At 45.8% G+C, this 26271-nt stretch overlaps 1 protein-coding gene across 1 annotated transcript in view; it reads right to left on the bottom strand.

Annotated features, from left to right (window-relative positions):
• LOC119186276 (uncharacterized) overlaps positions 1-26271 on the bottom strand; it is a 46280-nt gene that overhangs the window by 10735 nt on the left and 9274 nt on the right. Inside the window, exon 2 of the mRNA XM_075881916.1 lies at positions 11094-11164. Within this exon, the coding sequence (XP_075738031.1) occupies positions 11135-11164 (30 nt within the window). The 3' untranslated portion in view covers positions 11094-11134. The remainder of the gene's footprint in view (positions 1-11093; positions 11165-26271) is intronic.

The following is a 26271-nucleotide window of genomic DNA, read 5'->3' as shown; positions in this document are numbered from 1 at the left end:
ACTTAGCGGCAACCATGGACGTTGCCCATTCTTCTTTGGTGTCTCCGGATGACTCCGGATACAGGAGATTGCGCGTGGACCAGGCAAGTCGCCCAGGAGCAGAGTGCTTGCTTACCAATCGCTACTGTTGTCATTGAAGGCCCATTCGGTAAGCTTCGCACCGAAGCGGCTGTGTCTGCCGCGCTTCCCGATCATTTTCCTTCACTTTTTTCTAATAACTCAGATCGGCTTCTCAAGGAGCAGGGTAAATTGTTCTTCTCCAACTTAGCGTACATGGCCCTAAGACGATCGCAAGCGGGGAGCTTTCGCAAGAACTTGATCTCGTTCAGTGTAATATAACGCCACCTGCTAAAGACGCTGATCTGCGTCACCTTGGCGGCGAGGCGATGGTGCCTCGGACAGGAAATTCTCCGGATGAGTCACTCGAGCCGCCCTTCACGAAAGCCGCCTCTGTCGGTGGAGGAGACGACATGATGTCATGATGTCATTGAATGAGAGCGAGAGGGGTGCAACACTCTCGCCTGTAGCGGAAGGTCGGATCGAGCTGTCAAAGAATGATCGAGAAACGCTCATTCGAGAGCAGCGTGAGGACCTCTCGATAAAAGCGCTAATGGAAAGCGTAAAGTTGGGAACAAAGAAAAAGAATTTTTTTAGAAGACAGGGCTCCTGTATCGGAGCTACACAAATGTGCAAAGTCGCAAGTATGAGGAGCTCTTAGTGTCACAAAAGTATCGTCGCCAGCTATTGGAACTGGTGCATGAAAACGCGTAAGCAGGACATCTTGGCATAAAGAAGACCAAGGCTAGAATTTCCCTTGAGTTTTATTGACTGAATCGCTGAAAGGATATTGAAGACTTTGTACGCTCATGCGACACTTGTCAAAGAGCGCGGAAATTCACGGACAAGTGGAAGGCACCCATAAAGCTTGTGCCAATTATCACAGAACCTTTCCGGTACCTCGTAAATGATATCGTTGGGCCATTGCCAGAGTCAAGGCAAGGTTGTCGTTACATCCTGACGGCCCTCTGTGTAGCCACAGTATTTCCGGAAGCGATACCACTTAAGGAGCTCAAATTTCCTCATGTAGTGGATGCACTGCTTTCTATATTCTAATGCTACAATGGTAGTATTTTCACCAGCTGCCTTACCTTTACCTTTTTAAATAAATGTAGAATAAATGTAGTGCACAGCTTAACCCATCACCCGCAATTTAATCTTATAGAGCGTATGCATTCCATTCAAAAAGGGATACTGAGAGCTTTTTGCTACGAGCACATGCGACTGGGAAGCGTCTATTCCTCCCGCTATGTTCGCTTTGAGCTCCTCATGAGAGCACTGGTTTTAGCCCTGCCGAGCTTGTGTATATGGCAGGAGTTTGAGAAGACCATTGCGAATGCAACGTGAGTCTTGTGAGGGATTCGATGAGGACCATATTGTAGTTGCGTATGTTCTACATTTCCTTCAGAGGCTTGGAAAAACGAAAGATCTTGTGGAAGGCCACATGATGGCTGCACAAGTGTTGTCGAAGGGTAACTATGACAATTCGGCAAAGAAACGCACCTTCGAAGTAGGTGGTCAGATAATGGTGCTGTGGTCGTTCAAAAGGAACAAGCTTGGGGTTCATTGGGAAGGGCCTGCCAAAGTAATATCGAAGCTTTCTGATACCAATTATGAAGGGAAATTAGGAAGGCAGCTGAGCAAAATTTACCACAGTAACTTGATGAAACCAAGCGTTGAACGTCAAGTGGTCGTAAATTTGCTTTTTAATGCTTCAGAGAAAAAGGGAGCAGAAATTTTGACCTCTAGTGATGTAATAGAAAAGGGATCAGAGTAATATTGGAACAGTTCAACCTAGAACTTAAGTTAAGTGAATTCCAGAAAGAAGACCTTTGAAGGATAGTTTCCGAGTTTAAAAAGGTGTTCTCGGACCATCACGGAAGCACGTTGGTAAATGAACACGATATTGAGCTAACATGTGAGGAGCTAATCTGTAGCAAGCCGTATCGATGTTCCCCTGTGCAAAAGCAGATCATGAAAGAGGAGATTGATAAAATGCTGGAGCTAGGAAGATAGTACCGGGCGAGAGTGACTCCACATCCTTTATAATATTGGTTCAAGTGCCGGGAAAAGGCCATGCATCGATTATCGGCGTCTTAACGCCATAACGCGAGACCAAACTTACCCGATACTTCATCTAGAGCAGAGGGTGGAAAGTGTGTCACAGTCCAGTTATATTTCCACGTTAGACCTCGTGCGAGGGTATTGGCATGTCCGCCTTACAGAACGCGCTAGCCGCTATGCCGCGTTCGTTTCTCCATTCGGAACGTATCGTCCCCTTAAGCTGAGCTTTGGATTGAAAAATGCGCCCTTTTGTTTTTCAGGCTTAATGGACCGCGCTCTTAATGGCCTCTGTGAGTTCGCTCTGCCGTATCTTGACGACGCGGCCATCTTATCAAACAGCTGGAAAGAACATTTCGAGCATTTAAGAGTCATGCTGAACAGGTTGAAAGAAGCTGGTCTTACAACGAAGCCTGCTAAATGTCACCTAGGGTGCGGCGAGCTGTTTTACCTGGGAGACGTTGTGGGGCGTGGCCAGCGTAGACCTTCAGAAATTAAGGTAGCCGCCGTCGTTAACTATGTACGACGAACCACAAAATCGGAGATAAAGACATTCTTGGGCTTAGCTGGATACTATCAGCATTACGTGCAAAACTACTCTAGCATTGTCAGCCCTCTAACTGACGCATTTCGGACGTCCGAGCCGGTTAAAGTAGTATGGGACTCAGAAAAATACAACGCGTTTTGCAAGCTGAAACAGGCCCTAAGCGAAAAGACCGTTCTTATGGCACTCGATTTCTCTAAGGGAAGTAAAGTGTGGGATTGGGCTAGTTGGTGATCCATATGAAACTTCTAGGCGCGTAAAACTTCAGACAACTAACATAAGAGACAAGGACGAGCGCTCGTCCTTGTCTCTTATGTTAGTTGTCTGAAGTTTTACGCGCCTAGAAGTTTCATATTTCTCTAAGGGATCTGTCATTCAATGCTACGCGAGTGATCGCGGCATGGGAGCTATACTGTGCCAGGAAGACAGTGCTAGTAACGAAAGGCCACTTTTGTATTTAAGTGGAAAACTGAGCTGCAGGGAAGAGGCACACTGTACCTCCGAAAAGGAATGCGCTTGCCTCGTGTGGGCCGTTCAAAAGCTAGCCTGTCATGCGTCCGCTTCGAGGTTTGTGGTAGAAACGGACCACTGTCGTCTAAGCTGGTTGTGTAACATGTCGCCTAAAGGTGGCCGGTTACTGAGGTGGAGCATGATACTCCAACTGCACAACTTAGACGTTCGCTACAAGAAAGGAAAGCTAAACGCTAATGCAGACGCATTGAGCCGTGCATTTTAGTTAGTACCTTCTCCACCTTTCGGTCTCTCGCAGGCGAGTCGGGGCAAAATTTTGTCCTCATCACGGCCTTAGCTGAGCGCTCTCGTCCGGGCTGATCTCTAAAGGCCAACTTTATGTTTGTTTTATTTCATCCCATTGTTGTTTGCGTAAAATTTTGAGTTCTCATTTTAAGAGTATTGTGCCCAACATGTGCCGCTTGATGTAGAGGGAACGAAATTGCGATAGGCACGTAGCGAGGTATATGTTGTACTATACTTTGTCTGGTGTTCTGTCTGGTAACCAAGGGTACTTGCTTGTGTCGTGTGTTGTCTGTTGTCAAATTGTTCTTGTCAGGTTGCAGAACCATTGAAAAGTACTCAGACCAAAAATTGTCAGAAGTGGCGAGCAAGGCTAGCCGACAAGTTTTGCGACAAGCCAGTGGAGCTGGGATCCGCCCTCAAGAATGGCATGTGTTCACGAAACTGAGCCTGGAGCCACATCCTTCCCCTGGCCCTGGATGTGAACCTGGAGGGACCGGGTGAACGAGCGCACCCGAAATGCGAGCCACGTGGAAGCAGCTCGCCTTTTCGGCGCATTGTCTGGCGGCGGGGGTGCTGTTATCCCTGGGAGTCCACACCGAACGCCATTGCCTCTGCAAAGGCAATCTGGGTCAAGGCTCGCAAGCGAGCCCGCCTGACGCCATCATCTCAACGACGTCACTTAACCCAACGCACCGGTGTGTCTTACGCAACGCACGACAAGCTCTTTCAACCCGCGGGCGCGATAGCAGCCCGATGATGCAAGCGGCGCCATCCAGTCTGGCGAGTCTTAACGTCCGATGATGCAAGCGGCGCCATCCAGTCTGGCGAGTCTTACGTGATGCATGGCAACATCACTCGTCCTTGGGTGCAACTCAGCGCAGCGGCTCCGGATTTGAGGCTCATGACGCAACCCAGCGGCGGGTCCCCTTTGGAGGATTCTGACGGACCCGGTGGCAGTTTTTATTGGACATCGATGACGTAAAGAATCACCTGGGGCCTATAAAAACCACGTGGCGCTCTGCCAATGAGCCTAAGTATGCATAAGAGAGAAGACATCTCGGCTCTTAGAGTCCCTAAGCTGTCGGCCCCAATGCCGATTATGTAACGCCTCTATTTCTATGCTGTGCATAAACCTTGCTTTAACTCACTATCGTCTTGTCCACTCGTCTATCAGCTCTGCGCAGAAGCAGTCGCGAGCTGGGAAACACACACTACCAAATGGCTGGTGAACTTGGCGGCCCGTGATCTCGGTGCACTACACAACAGTGTCGGCGGCTGTGTGAGTCGTAACACTCGCATATGTGTGCAGAGGAAAGCTCGCGGAAAAAAATTCTAGAAGAGTTACTTAGGATTTCTAAAGACAATTGGTCAAGCATTAATAAAGTAGCGTTACGTATGGGGGCAGTTGAGAGCAAAGTAGAAGCTATAAAGAATAAGGTGGTTGCGCTTGAGCATAAGATGACTATTAAAGCCAAGCCAAAGGCTTGTACACAAGCTGCAGCTAACGATGATACGGGAGAGATCCCACAGGGTCAATAAAACGTAAAATAGCAAAATGGCGGGCATGAGAAGGTTGTAGTAATTTGGCAGTGAAATTCTGCCAGCTTCGATTGGCGCAAGACCTCACTGCGACAGTACATTACGGCTCTGGCGGAAAAGCCACGGGTAATTTCGTTGCAGAAAACGCTATGAAACACTCTCACCCTCACTGGTTACCAATCGGTGGCGGCAAAGGGGGAGTCCAAGAGAGGTATAGCTATGCTAGCGAGCAAAAAGCTCGCTTACGTAGTACAGGACATTCAGCCAGAACGCAGCAGAATGAAGGTGCTTCTGATGGAGGTTATCCCTAACAGGTGGCTTCACCAGAGCGTGTTCATTTTTAATGTTTACAGCCCATCATCTGATCACAGGCATTCTTTTCACTCCCCGCTAATAAAGGCCGCTACAATCGCTAGACAGTCACCCTTATAACTTATAATCGCGGAAGACTTCAACGCCCCACACAATGCATGGGGGTACATGAGGCAGACGGCTAAGGGTTCAAATCTAGCGCGGGCAGTCAATGATTTAACGCTAACAGTCATCACCGATCCTCGTTTCCCTACGAGACTGGGTACATCGGTAACCGGAGACCCTACGCCCGAAGTAGCCTTTATAAAAGAATGTACGGCATACAACCTGGGTGAACACGCAAAAAAACCTGGGCAGTGATCACTTCATCATTGCCATCACCCTTCAGGTTAGAGTACCCCAGGCCAGGAAATTCAGAGTGACCGATTGGGATGCTTTCCGAAATCTTAGAAAAGAAGACAAGGGTGAATACGCCAGCTTCAGTGAACTTGTTAAGCCAATCAGAGCAGATGCTGAAAAGGCCACCAAAACTATTGAAACCGAGCTCGACGTTCCCATAATAGACCTACACCTTGCAAATCTCTTGGAAGCCAAAGCCTCTATCTTAAGGCAATGGAAAACGCGAAGGCTTAACCGGAGGTTGTGAAAGAGGGTTGTGAAACTTAAAAAGGACATAGAACAGTACTGCACCGAGTTAGCTAGACTACAATGAGATGAGGTGTGTGCAGTAGTCGATAGGCGCATGCGCACAGATGGAAAATGGAATCTTCTCAAGCATATGCTTGATGACGCGCAGACGAAAGACAATCAAAGACAGGCACTGAGCAGTCTCACGCACAAGCACAAACAAGAGGGCTGAACAGAAGATACGCTTCTAGAAGAGGTAGCGAATAGATAGTTCTGCTAGGCGGAGGCACTTCAGAAGAGTATCTTGAAATAGAATGTGACGCGGTAAAGGAGCTCGATGACCCTTCACAGAGTCTGAAATTAGGGCCGTCCTATACAACTTGAATAGCAGGTCAGCTTCAGGTCTGGATGGCATCTCAAAGAAACTGCTAAGGAACCTGGATGACAGATCCAATGAGCTGCTTATGAAATAATTCGAAAAGAGTTGGGAGAGCAGAAGCATCCCGGAGGAGCGGAAAGCGGCCTCGATTGTGCTTATTCCTAAACCGGGCAAGCCATTACATATTGACGATCTAAGGCCAATATCGCTAAACTATTCTGTAGGCAAGATAGCTGAGCATGCGATCTTCAATTGGATTTCGAACTGCATAGAACACAAGGATGTGTTCCCACGCAACATGATCGGCTTCAGGCACGGCCTCTCTACACTAAATCTGATGTTACTCCTGAAGAAGCATATTTTTGATGACGGAACTAAAGGTGTAAGGGGTATCTTAGCCCTTGACCTGACCAAAGCCTTTGGCACCGTATGTCATCGCTTTCTGCTGCAGGCCACAGCCAGACAGCGTCTGGGAGCAAAGTTTCAGGCCTTCGTACGATCATTCCTGATGAATATAACGGCTATCATCAGGATTGGTCAACATAAATCAGCTAAATTCACCCTTGGGGCCAGAAACACCCCACAAGGAGCAGTCATCTCGCCCTTGTTTTTTAACAGAGTTATGAAAGGATTATCCGAGAGACTCAGCTCCCTGCACAATATATGCCACTCACTTTACGTGGACGACATTACAATTTGGTGCCCGCGATGATTGCTCGCAGTAGTAGAAAACGCACTGAAATAAGCCCTAGACAAAACGGAGTCCTACTTAGAAGGCACAGGCCTTCAACTGTCTCCAAACAAATCTGAACTATTGCTGTATAAGCCGGCCAGGCAAGGTGTTAAGAAAATTCCACATCTTGACCACATTCCCAACGCCCTTTTTTGCAAAAAATGGACGGCGCATTCCACGAGTAGATTAAATTAGAATTCTGAGATTACTTAGCGAGGCTACGGGATGTAATGCCAAAACTCTCACGCACATCACGGCCAAAACTGAAGACATGCTGAGACTCGTCACCAGAGTATCATTCTGCAGAAAAGGACTATGTGAAGACAACCTACTCCGGATTCATCACACCTTCCTAATGAGTCAGCATAACTATGTAGCTTCGGCCCTTAATTGAACCAAAACGGGAAAAAATAAGCTAAATACACTCATGCAGAAGAGCATCAAAATAGTACTGGGATTTCCGATAACTATATCTAGTTCTTCTCTCAATTACAGACCAATTTCCGATAACTATATCTAGTTCTCCTCTCAATTACAGACCAATTTCCCTAACCAGTGTTCCTTGTAAGATGTTAGAACATATAATTTACTCCAACCTAGTCTCAATCCTAGAATCAAATTCTTTTTTTACTCCCTACCAGCACAGATTCCGAAAAAGTTAATCATGTGAAACCCAACTTCTTTATTTTACTAATGGCATAGCATCGGCTTTAGATCGCGGCTCACTTGTGCATTGCATTTTTCTTTACTTTAAAAAAGCTTTCGATAAAGTACCTCACCAATTACTCCTCCTGAAAATTAGTGCCTTAAACATTGACCCGAACATTCTTAAATGGATTGAATGCTTTCTGACTAATTGCACTCAGTTTGTAACAACTAATGGCTATAACTCACCTCTTTCTAAAGTAACATCCGGCGTACCCCAAGGTTCCGTATTAGGCCCTTTACTTTTTCTTATATATATTAATGATCTCCCAGACAGCATTAACTCCGCTATAATGTTATTTGCAGATGATTGTGTAATTTACCGCGAAATAAACAATGAATATGATAACCAATTTCTACAGTCAGACCTTGACACTGTCTCAACCTGGTGCAATAAATGGCTTATGACTCTCAACTCTAACAAATCTAAATGCATGTCAATAACCCGGCGATCTATTTCTCCCCCCTGTACCTACAGAATTAACGCCGTTCCCCTCCAGCATGTCTCTTCATATAAGTACCTCGGCGTTTACATTACCAACAATCTATCTTGGCACGCGCATGTTACCTACATCTGTAATAACGCTAACCGAACGCTAGGATACTTACGCCGCAACTTTTCTCGTGCTCCGCTGTCCCTCAAAATTCTATTATACTGATCACTAATTCGCCCAAAGCTTGAGTACGCGTCCGCTATATGGGATCCCGTGCAGCAAAATTTAATTAACGCGTTAGAATCTGTTCAGAACCGCTTAGTTCGGTTCATTTGTTCTAATTATTCCCGTACTGCTAGCATATCAGAAATGAAATATAACCTTAACCTACCCAATTTAACTGTCCGGAGGAAACTGGCGCGACTGCATTTTTTTCATAAGATATTTTTTCACAATCCATCAATGAAGCGAGACCTCATTTCACAACCGTCATACCACTCATCGCGCATTGATCACCAGCATAAGGTTGCCATTCCGTTTTGCCGCACCAAATTCTTTTCAGCAGCCTTCTTACCGAAAACAGCCGCCGATTGGAACCACCTTCCCTCTTCCGTTGTAACAATAACAGACCCTTTGTTATTCAAGACTGCAATTTCTCAGCAATGCTTGTAACTATACGCAGTTTCCATTATCTATCTTTGTCTTGTATGTGCTTGAATTCTTATACATTTTTAGTTGACTTATGTTGCCTTCCTGATTTGCGCATCTGACACTTGTTTCTTTATTTTGTCTTTTTTTTCTTGTGTGTTATAAATGTTGTACCCACCCCCTCTGTAATGCCCTACGGGCCCTGAGGGTATTCTAATAAATAAATAAATAAACTATACCTAATTTGACAGATAAAGCAAACTCGGTATGCACAACGACATTGATGAAAGAATTGAAGCGCAGGTCACCACAAAGTAGGTCAGGCTCTCGTCTACTAGGGCTGGAAAACGCATCCTAGACTCGACTGGCATGGCTCCTATAATAATGAATGAACGCGAGATCGCCTTATCCAGGGATGTTCAGGAGACCTTTGTGGTCAGACTATTCCCTCAAAATATGCACGCCCACTACAATGTACGGAGGCGAAAAGCCCGTGCACGAGCAATATTACAAAAGGTTGGTGAGAATCGTGAATTGACTATCTTTGTCGACACCACTCAGTATGACCAGTCTGGCACATCCATACTGGCAGTCACTGACGGCAACGGAGAATTACGCTCCTCGGCCTCGGCTAGGTTAACTACTAGCGCCATCGTAGAGCAGGTCGCCATAGCCCTCACCATGACCGACCCCTTCCACACCAACATATTTACAGACACACGAGTGGCCATTAAAGGCTTCGAATCAGGTAACCTGGCGTGAGAGGCTGCCTCTGTTCTGGAAAAAAGAAGAAACCCCGGCACTCACTTCACCTTTTGGTTTCCCGCCCATATGGGTAGCAGACGTTCATCGGACCATACCTAACCTCAACGAGCTTGCCCGTGACTGTGCGCGAGATCTCAAACACTGCGGTGGCATGGAGGCCTTATTGGTACAGGATTAAATCCAGTTTAACGATCCACTTCTTACTTTAAACGAAATAACCTCTCACCATCGGCTTAGTAGAAGAACACATCTTCCTCCCCCGAAGTTAGGTAGATATCCGTCAGTCACACTTAGAATGCTCCAGACGGGAATTTTCTCTGTCTTATGTCAACAGAAACTGATTCAAGTTGTCCGGACTGCAATAAAACTTACCGTTCTTTAGCGCACATGCTTAGGCAATGCCCTGCGTTACCTTATGGCCCTCTATCCAGTGAAGCTGACTGGGAAGAAACCTTCCGGTGCTCATTACTCCATGCGCAATTTCCGGCTATCCAGAGGGCCCAAAAATGGGCGGAAAATCACGGTGTCCCAGCGCTGACTTGGACGCGGCCAGCGGTTTCCGCGGGTCCCCGATAAGGGTGTGAGAAACGAAGAAGGGGACCTCTACCCGATCGTCTGGCTGCGTTGAAGGTCAAGGGATCAACTGAGTGAGCCAGCGCTCCAGGCTCGTGCTCGTGCCCGCCGCCCCTTCTTCCTCATTTATTTGCATGAAAGGGTACACGCGAAAACTCCTCAGGATCTGATGAAGTTCTTTGTATGTATGTATGTATGTATGTATGCATGTGTGTATGTATGTATGTATGTATGTATGTATGTATGTATGTATGTATGTATGTATGTATGTATGTATGTATGTATGTATGTATGTATGTATGTATGTACGTACGTATGTATGTATGTATGCATGTATGTATGTTTACGTATTTGGGCGAACAGTGGTACTGAACTCGTCACTCAAGTGTACGAGCTTTATACTACCTTATTTTTGTTTTTTGTGTGCCACAAGAGCAATAAGAAAATACTTAAGTAGTTCAGCCACAACGCAGCAGTACGCGGTAGGTCAGCACAGGTTAAACACGTACAAAGAAAACAACAAAAGTGCCATTTAGAGCGAAAGAGCGCAGACACTCACCAAGGGTGAGCATCCTTTTAATAGGCAGGGGGCACTCCTCTGATTAGTAATAGTAAAATTGGATGAGCTTCGTCGATCGAATCAGCAGCGAGGAGCTTATATATTAACAGTAACCTGTAGTCAACGCATTTTATTTATCAAAAATTGGCTGAACCCACTCGGAACTAAGTGCCGCTGCTTGTATTTGTATACGCACCGCCGATTGCCCATCCACACTAATCGAGACTGGTGCTTACACTTATAGCCCAATCTGGCTGCAAATATCTTCCTTGGCCTGACTGCCTCTTGGTCGAAAGACCTGTCTAATAAATCAACGCTCCATTCCTTTTCTTGCTTTCAAACCTCGTGGTGAGGATTGCACAATGCTCACCCTAAAGCACTACGCTATCTGCTGTACTCACCGCCATCTACAAGCGCCTCGAACTTGTTCCAGTTCGTACTGTCACTGGTCTTGAAGTCGAACGTAGCGTTCCTGGAAAAGTAAAAACGAAGAACGTAAAAGTGGCTGCACCGAAACACGCGAAGTGCTTTGTAGGGGGGAAATCATGAGACCCATCGTTTCAGTACGTCTCATAAACTAATCTTGAACCCTTTTGGTAACCAGGCCTTCCTCAATAGCCTTCTGTAAGTGTGGATGGTCATCCATGAATGAATCAGCAAGCGCCACTTCATAACAACTTAAAAAACTACAAACACAGATATGGCATTGCGTCTGTTTTAACGACGGAGCTGTAGACGACAGCAGTAGTCTGTCTAACGGGGACGAACATCATCCGGCGTGGAAGTGCCATATGAACAGGGAAAGCTCCAAAGTTCTGTAGCTGCAAACGTCCAACGAAAATTAACAAGTGAAAGACAGTGAGAGAGAGAGAGCGAGAGACGTCAAGGAGTTGATATGAAAAACGATGTAGAATATAAAGGCAATTAAGACATAAAAAGAGAGAAAGATTTTTAGAAAGACATAAAAAGAGAGAGCAAGACAAAGAAACTGGCGCAAAAAAGAAATAGACAGAGAGTAACACAGAATAAGAAAGAGAGAGATTGTACGAAAGAAAGCGCAAAGAAAGGGAGATATGCAGAATGAAAGGCGATGTCATAAACAGAGAGATGAAGACAGAAGAAGCAAGAAAGAGAAAGAAATAGAAGAAAGTTACAGCTTTACTGCAAATGCGAAGCAATCAATGTGATAGCAACAAAATGCAATATCACGCCAAGAATGGTAGGCTGATCGAAACTTGTCCCGCGTTGCCCACGCACAAATGACGCGCAAAACGTACTCAAGGGTACAGATGAACGCAAATAGGTCTCTCAGTCGTTACTTCGCTGCGTCTGAAAAACGCGCTCTTTCCGCAAACAGAAACTGCACAAAGGTCACTGCGCAGCGAGTGCAGTGACCTTTGTGCACCCGGTAACTACAACAGAATTGTTCTGCTGAAAGCTCAAGGCGTACGATTTTCCCTATCGCAAGATAAGCGCACGCACGTGTGAGCATCTACCCCCCCCCCCTTCGCGGGGCAAAGTAGGCGCGGGAGTTGAAGGCATGAGCGCGTGTCGCTACGTCGTGACGATCTAGCGATGCGCTTTCTTGTGTCATCTCACTGGTACTGCTAAAACACGATAGTTCCTCCATCATCAGCCCCACCAGCCGTAAGGGGCAGACATGAATTTCTTGCCACTTCAATATTGAAGGAGGTGCTCTTTTGTGGTTGTTCGGTTCATTTATTTTATTGTTCGTTATTCACTGTTCCATTCATTATTCAAAATTTTTGAATATTCACACACCCGTGATGTTGACAGAGCTCTGATGCTTTCCCAGCTCCCCTTTGAGGGGCGCGAGAGCCTTTACGCTAAGCTAAACAACGCCTGCCCTATAATATTGGAATTAAAGCAGGAACAATTTTTTCTTCATTCATGCATGTTCTGCGTAGTTGTCTAAAAATGTTTGAAAAAATCATTTAGATACTTCAATAGATCCTTGGTAAATTTTTTTTAGCTATCTCTGGGTAATTTTTCGCTGAAATCTAGCTAGTTCTGCTCTCCGACGTTTGCCAACACTAGTCGTGACGATCTGGTGACGCGCGCTCATTACGCCATCTCGCAAGTAAGACTGAAAAACATGATAGTTTTCGCGAGATCGCCATCACCGGGGTAGGATGTAGATATAAATAACTTGCAGTTTCAACGATAAAGGAGGTGATTCTTCGTGAATTGTGGCTAACGCCGCGCGCTCAGAAGCAAGAGGTCGGACGTTAAATTCCGCGGCATGATTATATTTAATTATTTATTATTTATTTATGCTATGCCCACAGTGCCACATGGCATTACAGTTGGGGGGATGCAAAAAAATTTGAAGCATACAGTTGGTAACAATCGCTAGCAGCATCAGGAAAACAAATACATATACAAGAAGATCACGAGTGTACGCTAATGTGCACCCTAGTGATTATATATAATTTTTCTTCTTTGCATTTTTATATATAGGTACATAACAGTGAATGACGGTGGTCGCCGACATTGACGTCAACGCCAACGACAAAATTCAGCCGATGTTGTCCTTACAATCGCTATCACAATAAAAACTAGCCGCGTATCTTCGTGCATCGCTGCAAAGAACGTCAAAATAAGGTAGCCTTCTGTCTGGAAGCGCTGATGAGTAGTATAAGTCTGTAGCCACTTCTAGTTTATGAGTTGCTCAATATATGGCGTTGTGTATATATGTCGTTGGGAATAATATAACTAGATGGCGTTTGGGGTTTTCGCAGCATATCTTAGGAGTAAATGATAATGGGTGGGGCGAAGCGTCCATCTGCCCGTCCGTGTGTCCATCCACCGAGGAAGGCTGCCCGCGACCTTTCTATTTTTGATGCTACTTTTCGGAAGCCAATACCGCTTTTAATCCCAGTGTTTACATTATATTTCTGGTGGTCTTGTTGGGTATCGATCCCAATACCCCTCGCTGGACGGTTGCGGGCAGCGTTGCAGCAGCAAACAGGCCAGACAGCTCCAGCTCGTGCCTCGCTCAAGTTTGTCGATTAGGCAGACTTGCTCTGCCTAATAAAACCTCGTCTACACATTAGTCAGTACCGCACCTAATGAAAATCGTGCTCTTTTTATATGTGTACCTACACGCTAAAAACAAACTAAGAGTGTGCTGGGTACTCTCTTTGATGAGTACTTTCTTGTCCCATATTTCACTCTCTTTTCCAGAGTAAATCACCTCTTGGTGAGGCAGAGTACAGTGATTTTCCCGACCTGGTCAAGGCACTCCCCCTCAACAGAGTAACATAACGTTACCCGTGACATGAGCCCACCGAAGAAACAGTACACTTCACGAAAAAGAATCGCAGAACTTGGGCCAATATTGGGCTTTTCATTTGTTTTTGACGGATTCCCTCGCGCGCCGATCGTAAGATGGCTAAATACTAGCACTAAGGGAAAAAAAGATAGAAACCTTCGACGTTGAGACGCACTGCTCATGGCGAGCCCGACCCAGTAGCCACCACACCACACTGAAAGACGGTACATTAGTGTTTAATTCCTCAAGTCTTAAGTAATGTTTGTGATCTGTCTGCATTTTCTTTTTTAAAGTGCACATTTCAGTGTCTCCACGCTTCTCAAAACCAGCCGTACTGTAGCTGCCGTGTTTAATGTGTTTGCTTTGTGCTTCGTGAAATCAGAACGTTGATCCGACGCGTTCTTTACAGAAGGAAAAAATGCGTAACCGAGTATAAGAACGGCATTTGCACTGACTTCATAAGCGGTTAGTCATTTCTGCGTACGAAACATCGAGCTTCTGAAGTGTATATTAGGTATAATTTAGATTTGTTATTATCCCTATGACATATTCTCAGTCATTCTTGTTCACGGTCTTCTTCAAGTACTACGACTGAAGCCACAATACTATACTGTAGCCATACCACACGCTAGGCTTACTGCAGCATACCTAGTGTGCGATGGTCGTAGCGAAACATGAATAATACAAGGAGAATGTCGTGGCCATTTGCGTTGAGTTTCGATTTTAACCGATTGAAAAAGATAATATTCGCTTATTTCACTACACAGATCCGAAGCTAAATGGCGTCATATAACCACGGGGTGAATGATGGAGAGTGGGGCGAAGCATCCGTCCGTCCATTTGTTCTTGCTTCCGTGCGTGCATGCGTTCGTCTGTGTGACTGTTCATGCGTCCATCCACCCGTCCGTGCGTGTGTCTGTTTGTGCGTCCGCACGTCCATCCGTGCGTCCGTCCCTGCGTTCGTCCATGCATCTGCCCCTGCATCTGTTCATGCGTCCATCCGTCCGTGCAGCCATCCGTGCGTCCGTCCATGCATCTGTCTATGTGTCCTCCGTTCCTCCACCTATTGAACAGTCGAAGTACCACCATATCGCATCTTTTCATCACATATTCTGCATTTAGAAGCACCGCCATCCATCGAACATTTCAAGGAATAAATGAGAGGTGGCACACGCACACTTCCTTGCGGCCTGTACTTTTTGTCTACTTCCCACCTTTAACCACCTCGAGTTCATGGTATATACTAGTTCACTGTATTCATGGCGCTGCGGCCCAACGCTCGCTAAACCTTTCTAAAACCAAGGAGGTTACGCCCAGCGAGTATCACGTAGCAAGCCTTTCTTGTCAGATAGTAATCAATGTACATGTCAATGGCTGCTAATTGGGAATGAGAGACAGGTGAATTCGACATCTGGTTAATGCACATGCTGCGAGTTTTTTATTGTTCAACAACGCACAGGCGAAATCTCCCACCGGCACCACCTTGCAGGTACGATGGAGGCAAAAATGTCGTAGGCCCGTGTTCTCAGATTTAGGTGCACGTTAAAGAACCCCAGGTGGTCGAATTTTCTGGAGCCCTCCACTACGGCGTCTCTCATAATTATATGGTGGTTTTGGGACGTTAAACGCCACAAATTAATCAATCAACCACCTTGCATGTCAAAGCGGGAGACTGGTTACGCACTACAACTACGGCGAGGTCTGGACGAGTGCCACTTCAAAGAGCTTTGCGCCTAAAACGCGGATATTAAGAGCTCTAAGTGCCGCTCCGTGCACTGAAATTCACTGACGCGCGCTGCCAACACTGTTCTTTTTGTAATCGTCTCTATAACGCCTCAACAAGCAAAGCAACACGTTTCACTTCATCGCTCGCGGGGTGCCGATGCATCTAAACGTAATCAAGAGCAGGAGCATAACCGCGCTTTGATCACTCATGGCTGAAGAGTATATGGGCTTCTCAGTCTCTCAAAAAGAGGTGGAGTAGAAAGCAGTTTCACTCTCTCATTTCATACAAAAGGAAAATGAATCACACTCTATCGGATACTTCGCCAGAGTCAAAGAACACTGAAGAGTAACTCGGCCGTTTTACTCCTGCAATATCCTCCGTAGTTTTTACAGTGTATACGCGTCGAACCGCCGGCTCATTTCAATGTGTTGGATTTCTTCATTTCTACTTTCTTAACCTAGCAGTGAACGTTTGTGTGGTTTAGTCGTCGACACAATGCCCATTCTTTCCTTCTGTTCTTTTGAACTTGCATTGTCCTAATATACATAATTTTTTGTTTATGAAAATGGAACAATGAAACGATGTCAAAATGCGTTGTGCATGGAATTCATTTTTTATGCAGCGGCACAGCTTTCCGCGTGCATTCAAACGCACTGCACAGCAGAATATAGCACAGCACGCGCATGCGCGCGCACGCAAAAAAAAAGAACCACAACACGCGCACGGCACAAGAACAGAAAAAAATGAACGGCGCGGTGCATGAGCTCAGGAATAGTAAGGGTTCATTGATTTATATATATGTAGAATTTAACGTCCGAAAAGCACATGATTAGGACAGATGCCGCAGTGGAGGGCTCCGGAAATTTTGACCACCTGGGGTTCTTTAACGTGCACCCAAATCTGAGCACATGGGCCTACAACGTTTCCGCCTCCATCGGCTAGAGGATGAAAGCAGTCTTGTTCTCAATCGAGGTATTGTTTCTGCCCCACCAGCCTCGTGAATATTTCTGCACCTAACGTGGCTTTCCAGTGCACTCAGGATGGCAGGCAACTCCACTGGTTTCGCACCGCCTTCGCGATCGGCTCACTGTTGAACACGTCATGATGTCACGTGATGACGCCATCATGTGACGACACTGTGACGTCTTCATAATGCCGTAAAAGACATGAGTGCGTGATGTCATAACGTGATAGTGACTTTTCCATCACTCGTCTTAAGGCCGCCGACACAGAACACTGGCCAATATTTCAAGTTCGATGAGTTACCGAGGGCTTCTGCATTAAAGAGACCGTTTTACCAACATAATCTTTCAAATGGCTTCATTATGGGCAGAAAAAACCTATATCTCGAAGTGGCATCAAAACACGATGCGAAGAAGCGAGCTTCAAACCTTTGTCACTTGCCCCATCTAGCCTTCACAAGGCAAGTTATTTCACCGCCCTTCCCCATGCCGGAGGGTCACGTGACGTAGACATCACAGCATTTCGTCAGCACGTCACGTCACGTGTGCATGGCATGCACTTGAACACGAGTGGTGTTGCGTTGTTCCGTCATTCCCTGCATTGTATAAAGTATAAAGGTGAATTTCGCTACTAAACATTTACAAAGCTTTAGTCAATTTCATTTGGTAAATCTTCCTTTGCAAAGAATTTTATGAATGCAAGGTACTCAATCTTCTCGATACTTTGTGGTGCTTCACTCTGCATCTACTTTGTTCGACTGTCAAAACCAAACTACAGATCGGCACTAGAGGGCATTTCATCTGACACTTGCAGAGACTTTTGTGAACATGCACATGAGTGCGGCATGTTCTATGTAGTTACATGTATGCTTTTAGGGTTGAAGATGTCAGCTTTTTTTTGCTGCGGCTGGTTGCTGTGGTATGGGTGGCACGACCTAGTCATACAATGTCGCCTTCGGCCGGGTTCCTTTAGTGTGTTGAAGTTGATTCCAGTTTGCTATAAATTTCAGGAAAAGCTATTCTTTAATGCCCTAGTTTCTCTGAAAATTGGTTTCAATTTATAAGGTTATGTGTGTCTAGTTTATTGAAATGTAAAGGGATAAAGTTATGGCAAATAATTTATGATCAAGCTACCAGCCAATGTGTTTTAAAGGTATTTTATACAATGAAACTACCATTCTCCGTGCCTAACGAGCTTTTCGGGTTTCATTGCTTATTCACCTATTTATGTAGTGCAATCACTTCAGTGTCATCGAGGCTTTCACTGTCTTGCTGCAATGTTGTAAAGGGGAGTAATGCTCAGTTGTAGCTGCATCAATTTTGAATGCATTTAATGCAACACTGGTCCTGTCGGTTATTTCTTCGTCATCAGTTGTAGTTCATGCTGTTTTTATCTTTTACCATGTTTTACCAACTAGTCCGACAAAACACTTCTGGAATGCAACGAGTGTTCGGAGTGAAAAAATTGGCTTGCAGCATAATTATGAACAATTATTTTATAAAAGTTATTCTCCACATACCTTGTTAAATGGGCACTTTCTTTTAGGTAATTCATAGTTTGCGTTTCTGATTGGTATATTGTTAAAAAATTTTTGATTTTTATTCTTGAATGCTACGGAACAAAGCTTCCAAAGTTGTGACCTCTACTAGTCAACAACATTATCTTTCGTAATCCAGTCTTCAGAAGTGCCACTGTTATTACCATTTTCGTTATATTTATTTTCAATGTGCAATAGGTGTGCGCAATAAATATTAAGTAAATTTCATTTCTCAAAGTATTACAATACTTGTTTTCGTTTGCATTTTATATGGCAAACTTTTTGTGCGCTGCCAAGCATAAAAAACAATTAAAGATTCTGAAAGCTGCTTATAACTCATGTACGCTAACGAATGCTCATAGATCATTCTTCATAACTTCTGTTATCCATGAAAAAAAGTTTTATGGTTCCCTGCAAATCCTCTCTGATGGATATAAACATATACCCTCATAGATAAATGCCTGCAGAACCTCCCCGATAGATGCAAAAATATACTCCCATAACTGCCTGCGAAACCTCCCCTATGGAAGTAAACATTAACTCCCATAGCTGCCCGAGAAACCTCCTCGATGGAAGTAAATATAAACTCCCATAGCTGCCTGAGAAACCTCTCTCATGGACGTAAATGTAAACTCCCATACCTGCCTGAGAAACCTCTCTGATGGAAGTAAATATAAACTCCCATAGCTGCCCGAGAAACCTCCTCGATGGAAGTAAATATATAAATTCCCATAGCTGCCCGAGAAACCTCCTCGATGGAAGTAAATATAAACTCCTATAGCTGCCCGCGAAACCTCCTCGAAGGAAGTAAATATAAACTCTCATAGCTGCCTGAGAATCCTCTCTGATGGATGTATATATAAACTCTCATAGCTGCCTGAAAAACTTCCCAATGGAAGTAAACAATTACTCCCATAGCTGCCTAAGAATCCTCATTGATGGATGTAATTATATACTCCCATAGCTGCCCAAAAAACTCCCCGATGGATGTAAACGAAACTTCCCCTCAATTCATTGGAAAAACCTTCCTACAGGGGAGTAAAGGTTTTACTCCCTATGAACGGTGTTTTTAAACTCCCTATCTGGGCATACGCTAGAGGACAATTCATTTACTTCCATCTTGGCTTATTTTCGTTTATAGTGTAGTGCACGCACGTTTGGAGAGACAGTAACTGTGCGAGACCACGTTGGCCCGCTAAAGCTACTGTCAGCGACAGCGCACCTAACCCTGACAGTCCTGTTAGTTTTCACCAGGGCCAGCTGTTTTAAAGCAAAGCTGGTACAACGATGCCGAAGATCACGTCATGCAACACCAGAATGGTGAGCATCTCGGTTCGGTGTTGCAGTGCCAGCGTGAATTACCAGCGTGAAGCTTTGTATACGGAACAAACGCGTTGATGTCTATGAGGTTCAACGCATTCTTTTCACTGACCAAAGCCGTCTTTTTGACGCCTACGGTTATAAGGATAGGAATGAATGAGTAGAGAGAGAGAAAGAGGCGTGAGGTGGTAAGCCAGAAAGCGAGGACATATGAGGGGATAGGAGAGATAGGAAAGATGGAAACACGGTCACAGGAGTCCTAGGACGGGGCACCACTTGCGAGGGCTCTTGTCGGCGTCAGGAGATGGCGTAGAGCAAGTCCAGTACGTCAGAGCTACACTGACACTAGCACCAGAGTTCCCTCTAGCGTATGTTTAGGGAATTTTATGACTACGCAATACTGCAGGCTAAAGGCATGTTCCATGATCCGCTAATCAACCCGGTCTTGTGCTTTCTACTGCCACGTTTTACCTGCAAACTTTTTAATCTCATCGTCTCGCCTAACTTTCTGTCTCTCCTTCGTGCGCTTGTTTTGTCTGGAAATTCAGTCAGTTACCCTTATCGACCAGTTACCCTTCAAGTCAGTTACCCTTCAAGTCGTCAGTCAGGAAGCAGAGGAAGACGAAGGCTTCCTGTGCGCCGTTAGAACATCAGACTTGAGCAAACGGCAGCGAGATGACGTAGAGATTTGTCCAATCATCGATCATTTAGAGGGCCAGGGCGCTATCCTACCACGTCATTTATCCTGCTCGTTGACGTCGTTCTGCCTGCGAGACGGTGTGCTGTACAAGAAGAACGCTCGTTCGAACAAGCGTGCTTACCTCCTGGTGGTTCCTCGAGACTTGCGAGACGACGTCCTCTTCGCTTGCCATGACGAACCCACATCCGGTCATCGGGGCTACTGAAGGACACTTGCAAGAGTGAGCGAGAGGTACTATTGGCCAGGACTTTCAGCAAGTGTCAAAAAGTACGTCAAGAGCTATCGGGAATGTTAGCGCCGAAAGCAACCATCTGTTAAGCCAGCTGGTTTTCTTCAGCCCATCGGAGCACCCTGCACGCCGTTCGGACATGTCCGAACGGAATGTCCATGCCGTGCACGCCCTGCACGGCATGGACATTCTCGCGCCATTTCCCCTGTCTGCGGACAGCAACAAATGGGTGATCGCCGCGACCGACTATTTGACACGCTACGCTGAGACGCAGACGATCCCACGAGCCACGGCTTCTGAGGTAGTACAATTTTACATGCGCCACATCGTGTTACGACACGGTACTCCTTCCAGTGTAATAACGGACAGAGGGACGGCATTCACGGCGCAGCTTACGGACGAAGTTTTCAAACTGAGCAACACCAGACACCGAAGGACAACTGCGTACCACTCGCAAACCAACGACGGACTTACCGAGCGACTGAATATGACCCTCGCAGACATGATCTCAATGTACATCGACGTACAGCACAAAACATGGGACCGAATCTTACCTTACGTGACCTTCGCGTATAATACTGCCGTGCAAGAGACCACGCAATTCACGCCATTTCGGCTTCTCTACGGCCGCGAAGTGCAGACCATGCTAGACTCCTTGCTATCGTGTCAAGACGAAGACGAGTTGGCAACTGACGCCGAAGAATTCGCAGAGCGTGCTGAGGAAGCCGGGCAGGTCGCACGACTGCACATCGGCCAGCAACAGCAGGCAGACGCACGACGCTATAACACCCGCCACAGAGAAGTCTTTTACAACCCCGGAGATCAAGCTTGGGTGTCGCCGCCATGGCCTTAGTGAAAAGTTACCGAGCCGGTACTTTGGCCCATATAAAGTGTTACACCGCGTCAGTGACGTGAACTACGAAGTGGTTCCGGACTCAACACCCCATGCACGGAGCAGGACCCGACTGAGGCCGGACGTCGTTCATGTGTTGCGCATGAAACCATTTATTGCGCGTTGCTCGTAACTTTACCATACAACGTTCTTTGTGTTTTTTGTTTCTTTTTGTGAACTTGCTTTCTCCTTTATTGCCGTTTCTTATATTGGCACGCTCCTCACTTTCTACTTTCACTTATTTCTTTTTCACGTGTTTATGTGGTAGCATCGTGGTGCTGCTATGTACTTTTCTTTCCTCTTTTTGGGATTTTTTTTCTTTTCGAAAGGGGGGATAATGCCACCAGCACATAGTGTGTCGACAGCAAGAGCGGCTCTCACTCTGGAGGAAAACGAAGATCGCGTGCTTCTTCTGTACTCCGGAGCTAGCCATGACTGACGCATCGTCCTAGAGATAGCTACCCGGTGGTTTAATAAATCCCCCAGCACTTCTGACTCATCGTGACAATATCTATCTGTATATAGATGTGTTAATTTTTCTTTACAAGGATAGGAGACGTAGTAGTCTCACCTTCCCCATGTCCTGGTAGGGAGCTACTCGGGCTTTCCTTCCACTACGGACCCCCTGGGGACCGCAACGGCCCAGCATCAGGTGATTGATGCGCACAAGATGGTTGCAAGCAGCCACGCGGAACCCATTGAAAATACGCGGACGTACTGAAGAACGGAGATTTCCAAGGTAGTTGCAGCCCCTGCCAATACTGCGTAGGCACTGGAATACGGCTTTATTTGCAGCCAGACGAGCATGATATATAATATACACATTTCAATTAGCCTCTCTTTTTTCTTTTTTAGCTCATTCCCCGTCGTGGTGACAAAGGTTCGCTAAACTCACGGTCCAGCCGGCGCGCAGCAGCCACACATGTGGTGCACCGCCAAAGTGAACATTGGGACACGCGGGCTCCGTCATTTTACGCACCATCTGCATTTGTAGGGCGTCCATTGCGAGCACGAGCACGTTGAACTTAGCGGACTCGCTTCCTACCGAAATTCGCTGTACCCACCCATAGAAATCGCCAGCCGTTCACGAAATGTGTATGGTGACATCCGGGGAAAAGAAACTATATACGTGCATTTGCCTTTTTTTGTAACAAAGAAAGGTGGAAGAAACGTAATAAACTGCCTTCGATGTCAAAATCATTACTAACCTCATGATAGCGCTTGTCCTGTACCCTTATTTTGTGTTATTAATTTGTGCGCTGCCCCACTATGAATAAGTTCGAACTCATTCACCGCTCACTTCTACTACCCCTTACGGTACTTTACCTGAACACTGCGCACGTATGTCAAGTTTCGCGCGTCGGAAAATGTGTTAGCTGTTAAACTGTAGCGTCGCGTCAAGAGATGTGCGCAGCTTACACTAAAGGCAGAAAGTTGGAACTAAGAAAGCAGCAATGCTTTGATCCAGCTTCTAAGTTTTTGATAGCAATTCCGAGCTTTTGCTAGATATGTGCATGCTGGTCATGTGACCGGTCACATGCCTAGGTAGTCACACATCTATATAGTTGTTACATTGTTTTGGGGGAACATGCTACGTGAATATAGTCACGTGATTCTGGCGCGAACATGTCGCATTCAGAGTTCTTGTCTGGTTAGAATGTCAGCACGTCAATTAACTAGTTACGTGGTTGGTTATAGCTTTGGGGAGGAGCATGTACTTCGGCTATATTTGTTTTGGTGGGACCGTGTCACGTGAGTAGTTAAGGCGTGGTTCCGCCGGGAACATGTCATATGACTAGTGGTTACGGTATGTCACAAGATTTTATCAACAGGACTGGTAGCTACGTGACGTTTGGTTCCATGACTAGTTCTTACGTGGTCATATAGGTGGTTTCCAAGCTGAGCAAGGAAAGTACAGCTCGCCGGGCGGTTTCTACGCAACTCGAGGTGAAGTCATAGCTATGTGCAGTTTCTTATCGAGGCGACATCTGGATTTGCCAAGCCACAATAGCTCTGTTCTTAAACAGAGACAAAGAGACGTAAATAGTACACTCGCTTGTCCTGTCTACGCCTATTTTTCATTTTGCCATATTATTTTACGCACTTCTCTTCATAATACTGCATGTTCGCATATATATAACATCCCGAATCTAGCATGCAATACCAGCTTCAGCAATTCAAGCATTCAAACCTTACGCGGAAGAATGGTCACCGAGTCACATTATGATGAATTTCTGGACATATCTGGAGTTGCAGGCGACGCCCTTCCTGAGGCTGAAGCCAGAAGATCTATGAAAAACGCCCTCGAGGACGTGAAAGGACCATGCCTACGAAGTGACATGAAATCTTAGTAGAGATCGCTCTCGCAACTTAGTGCAATGTTCACTGGTATAAACCCGATATCTATACAGGCATCCAAGGCAAACAAATCGTGAAATAGCTTTTACAGCAGCATCTCTATGCTGGGGGTATACAGTGCGTTGTCGTCATCAAGAATGGGCATGCACTCTCTTCACCTTCTTTTCTATCTTCTTCCTCTTCTTCTTTGCTGCCAGAACATGTGTGACAGTGTTGTCATGCGTGCTGCAATAACTCCATTCACGAGAGAACGAGTTTAGAGAAACAAAAATAAAGCGAAAGAAGGACAGAGAGAAATCTCTGGCGAAGGGACAACGCGGCAGTCTCCATGCTCCATGGGAATCGATGTAACGCGAAGCAGCCAGCAAGAAACAAATCTTGTACATACCATGTACGCCATGATGTGCTTGTTAGGGCCCGTCATTTGCGTTTGTGATACAATCACGTCGCGCAGTACTGATTTTTTGTGTATATATTAGGTTAGCGAACTGGCCGCGAGCGCACCATGAGCGTGCCGTGTATTACAAGCCGTACATGACACGCATATCTTGCTTTTCATCTTACCGCTTCTCACTTATGTTTGTCATAGTCACGTCACCCAGTACCACTGTGGCGTATATCGAGCTAGAGAAACGGCTGCGAGAGCATGATGAGCGTGACATGTAATACAGGTCGTATATCACGTGCATGTGATGATTTCAATCTTAGAACCTGTCATGCATAGCTGCCCAAGTCGCGTCGAGCGAAGCTTTTCGCAACTTTCACAGATGGTGGCGCCGCCATGCGGCAGCCGTCATAGCTGCCGTTTGGTGGATGCCCGCGCATCCAGCCAATGCGAGCGTTCAGTCGGCCTCACTTTGGTGGTTCGCTGGTGCTTCATATTTAGTCGCTGGCAATCTTTACTACGTTTATTCTTAATTCGGTAGTGAACTACCGAAATCGTACAGGTGCTGCGAGTTGTGGTAGTGATGATTTACTATTTATTGTTAACTCAATGTGAGCTACAGGTAGAAGAATCACGAAATGTGTTGGGTGCCACCGTGCACACAGCATACAGTCAAGGGCAAGGTTTCCTGTTTGGCACGAGCAATAAATTAACCCTGCAAGAGAGGTAGAGAGAAAAATATTTGTACTCGCGGCGTTTCAGTAGCAGCATAAGCGCGCGCAGGGTGCTCCTTCAAGTGGGTGCCAAAGCTCGTCGAAATGCCCCACATCTTTATTATCTCATTTTATGTGGAACACATTCTGAGGTTACTGTCTGCCCCCATTCATGCGCACGCGTGTGAGTAGAAATGTATAATCACTTCTCAACAAATGTTTTTTTACTGTTGGATTTTAAGTTTATTTTGCACTCATCACACATTTTTATTTGCTTATCACCGGATCTCGCTGTCATGGTTTTACGCAACAATTTAAAGATGGGATTAGGACTGCAGGTGGCTCGGTCGTGCCGTCAGGCATTGGCAAGGCGAGGGGTTGACGTAGAGACCAGGAACGGAGTTCCAGTTTGAGACGACCAGCACTCTCCACCGAATGTGAGAATACTTTTAGAGGCCCAGGTAAGGCAACCCTATCGGAAAAAACGAATGGTGGCATGGTGTAAACCACCACCCACCATTATAGTGGATTAATGTAGTGGGTGAATGGTGGGAAACGCCCACCATGGCGCATGGTGGGTATGGTGGGTGCTACAGTGCCAGCAACACTTGAGCGCGAAAGGACGTTAGAATCACCGTGACGAGCTGCCACAAAAAATAAAAAAGAATCCAATAAGAACGGTATAAAAAACACCCGTCCCGTAAAAAAATACAAGGCGCCATGGAGGATCGAACGTGAAACCTGCGGATTCCCATTCAAAGACGCTAACCACTGCGCCGCACCATTTTTTTGCTTTACTGCCTGTTTATAGGCGCATACATCAAACCACAAGCAGAACAAAAACAAGCAGTAACAGTCCAACAGAAATTTAAAATTCCCTAAGTGCTGCCAAGGGCTCCACCCTCGACAACCACTCAGGTAAAATCTCCTGAGTTTTCTGCAGTTCAACATACTTGGCCATACATTCACGGAAATACATTCGTGCAGGCCGTGCATCCTGATCGCGATAGATCCTGAGAAATACATCCTGACCGCCATACGGGCCCACCATAAACAGTGAAGTCCACATAGCATAATCAAATCAGAAGGGATTCCCTCTTCGTCCACCATGGGCAGAAATCTTATACCACATGAATTTAAAGGTAATTCTTTCTGTAACGTCCTTTGAAGTACATCCCAAAAATATACTCCCTCCCAACAATGTAAGAAAACATGGTCAATATTTTCCGGTTTTTTACAGATCAAGAAATTTGTCCCCCAAGGTAAGTAAAAACCACGTTCTGCTTGAAATGTCCTGACTGATAATAAACCTGTGTGCAGCTTGAAAAAGAAAGACTTCGCGCCAGGAGCCACTTGCATTCTCTTCACTCGTTTAAGCACATCTTTCCCTTCACCTCCAGCGTACATGGCACGCTACAGCGGTTCAGGTAAAACAAAATCGCATACATCTTTGTAGAACTT

Source organism: Rhipicephalus microplus, chromosome X, assembly GCF_043290135.1.
Source record: "Rhipicephalus microplus isolate Deutch F79 chromosome X, USDA_Rmic, whole genome shotgun sequence".
NCBI lineage: Eukaryota > Metazoa > Arthropoda > Arachnida > Ixodida > Ixodidae > Rhipicephalus > Rhipicephalus microplus.
Note: the sequence above shows the minus strand (reverse complement) of the source record. Positions and strands in the feature narration are given on the sequence as shown.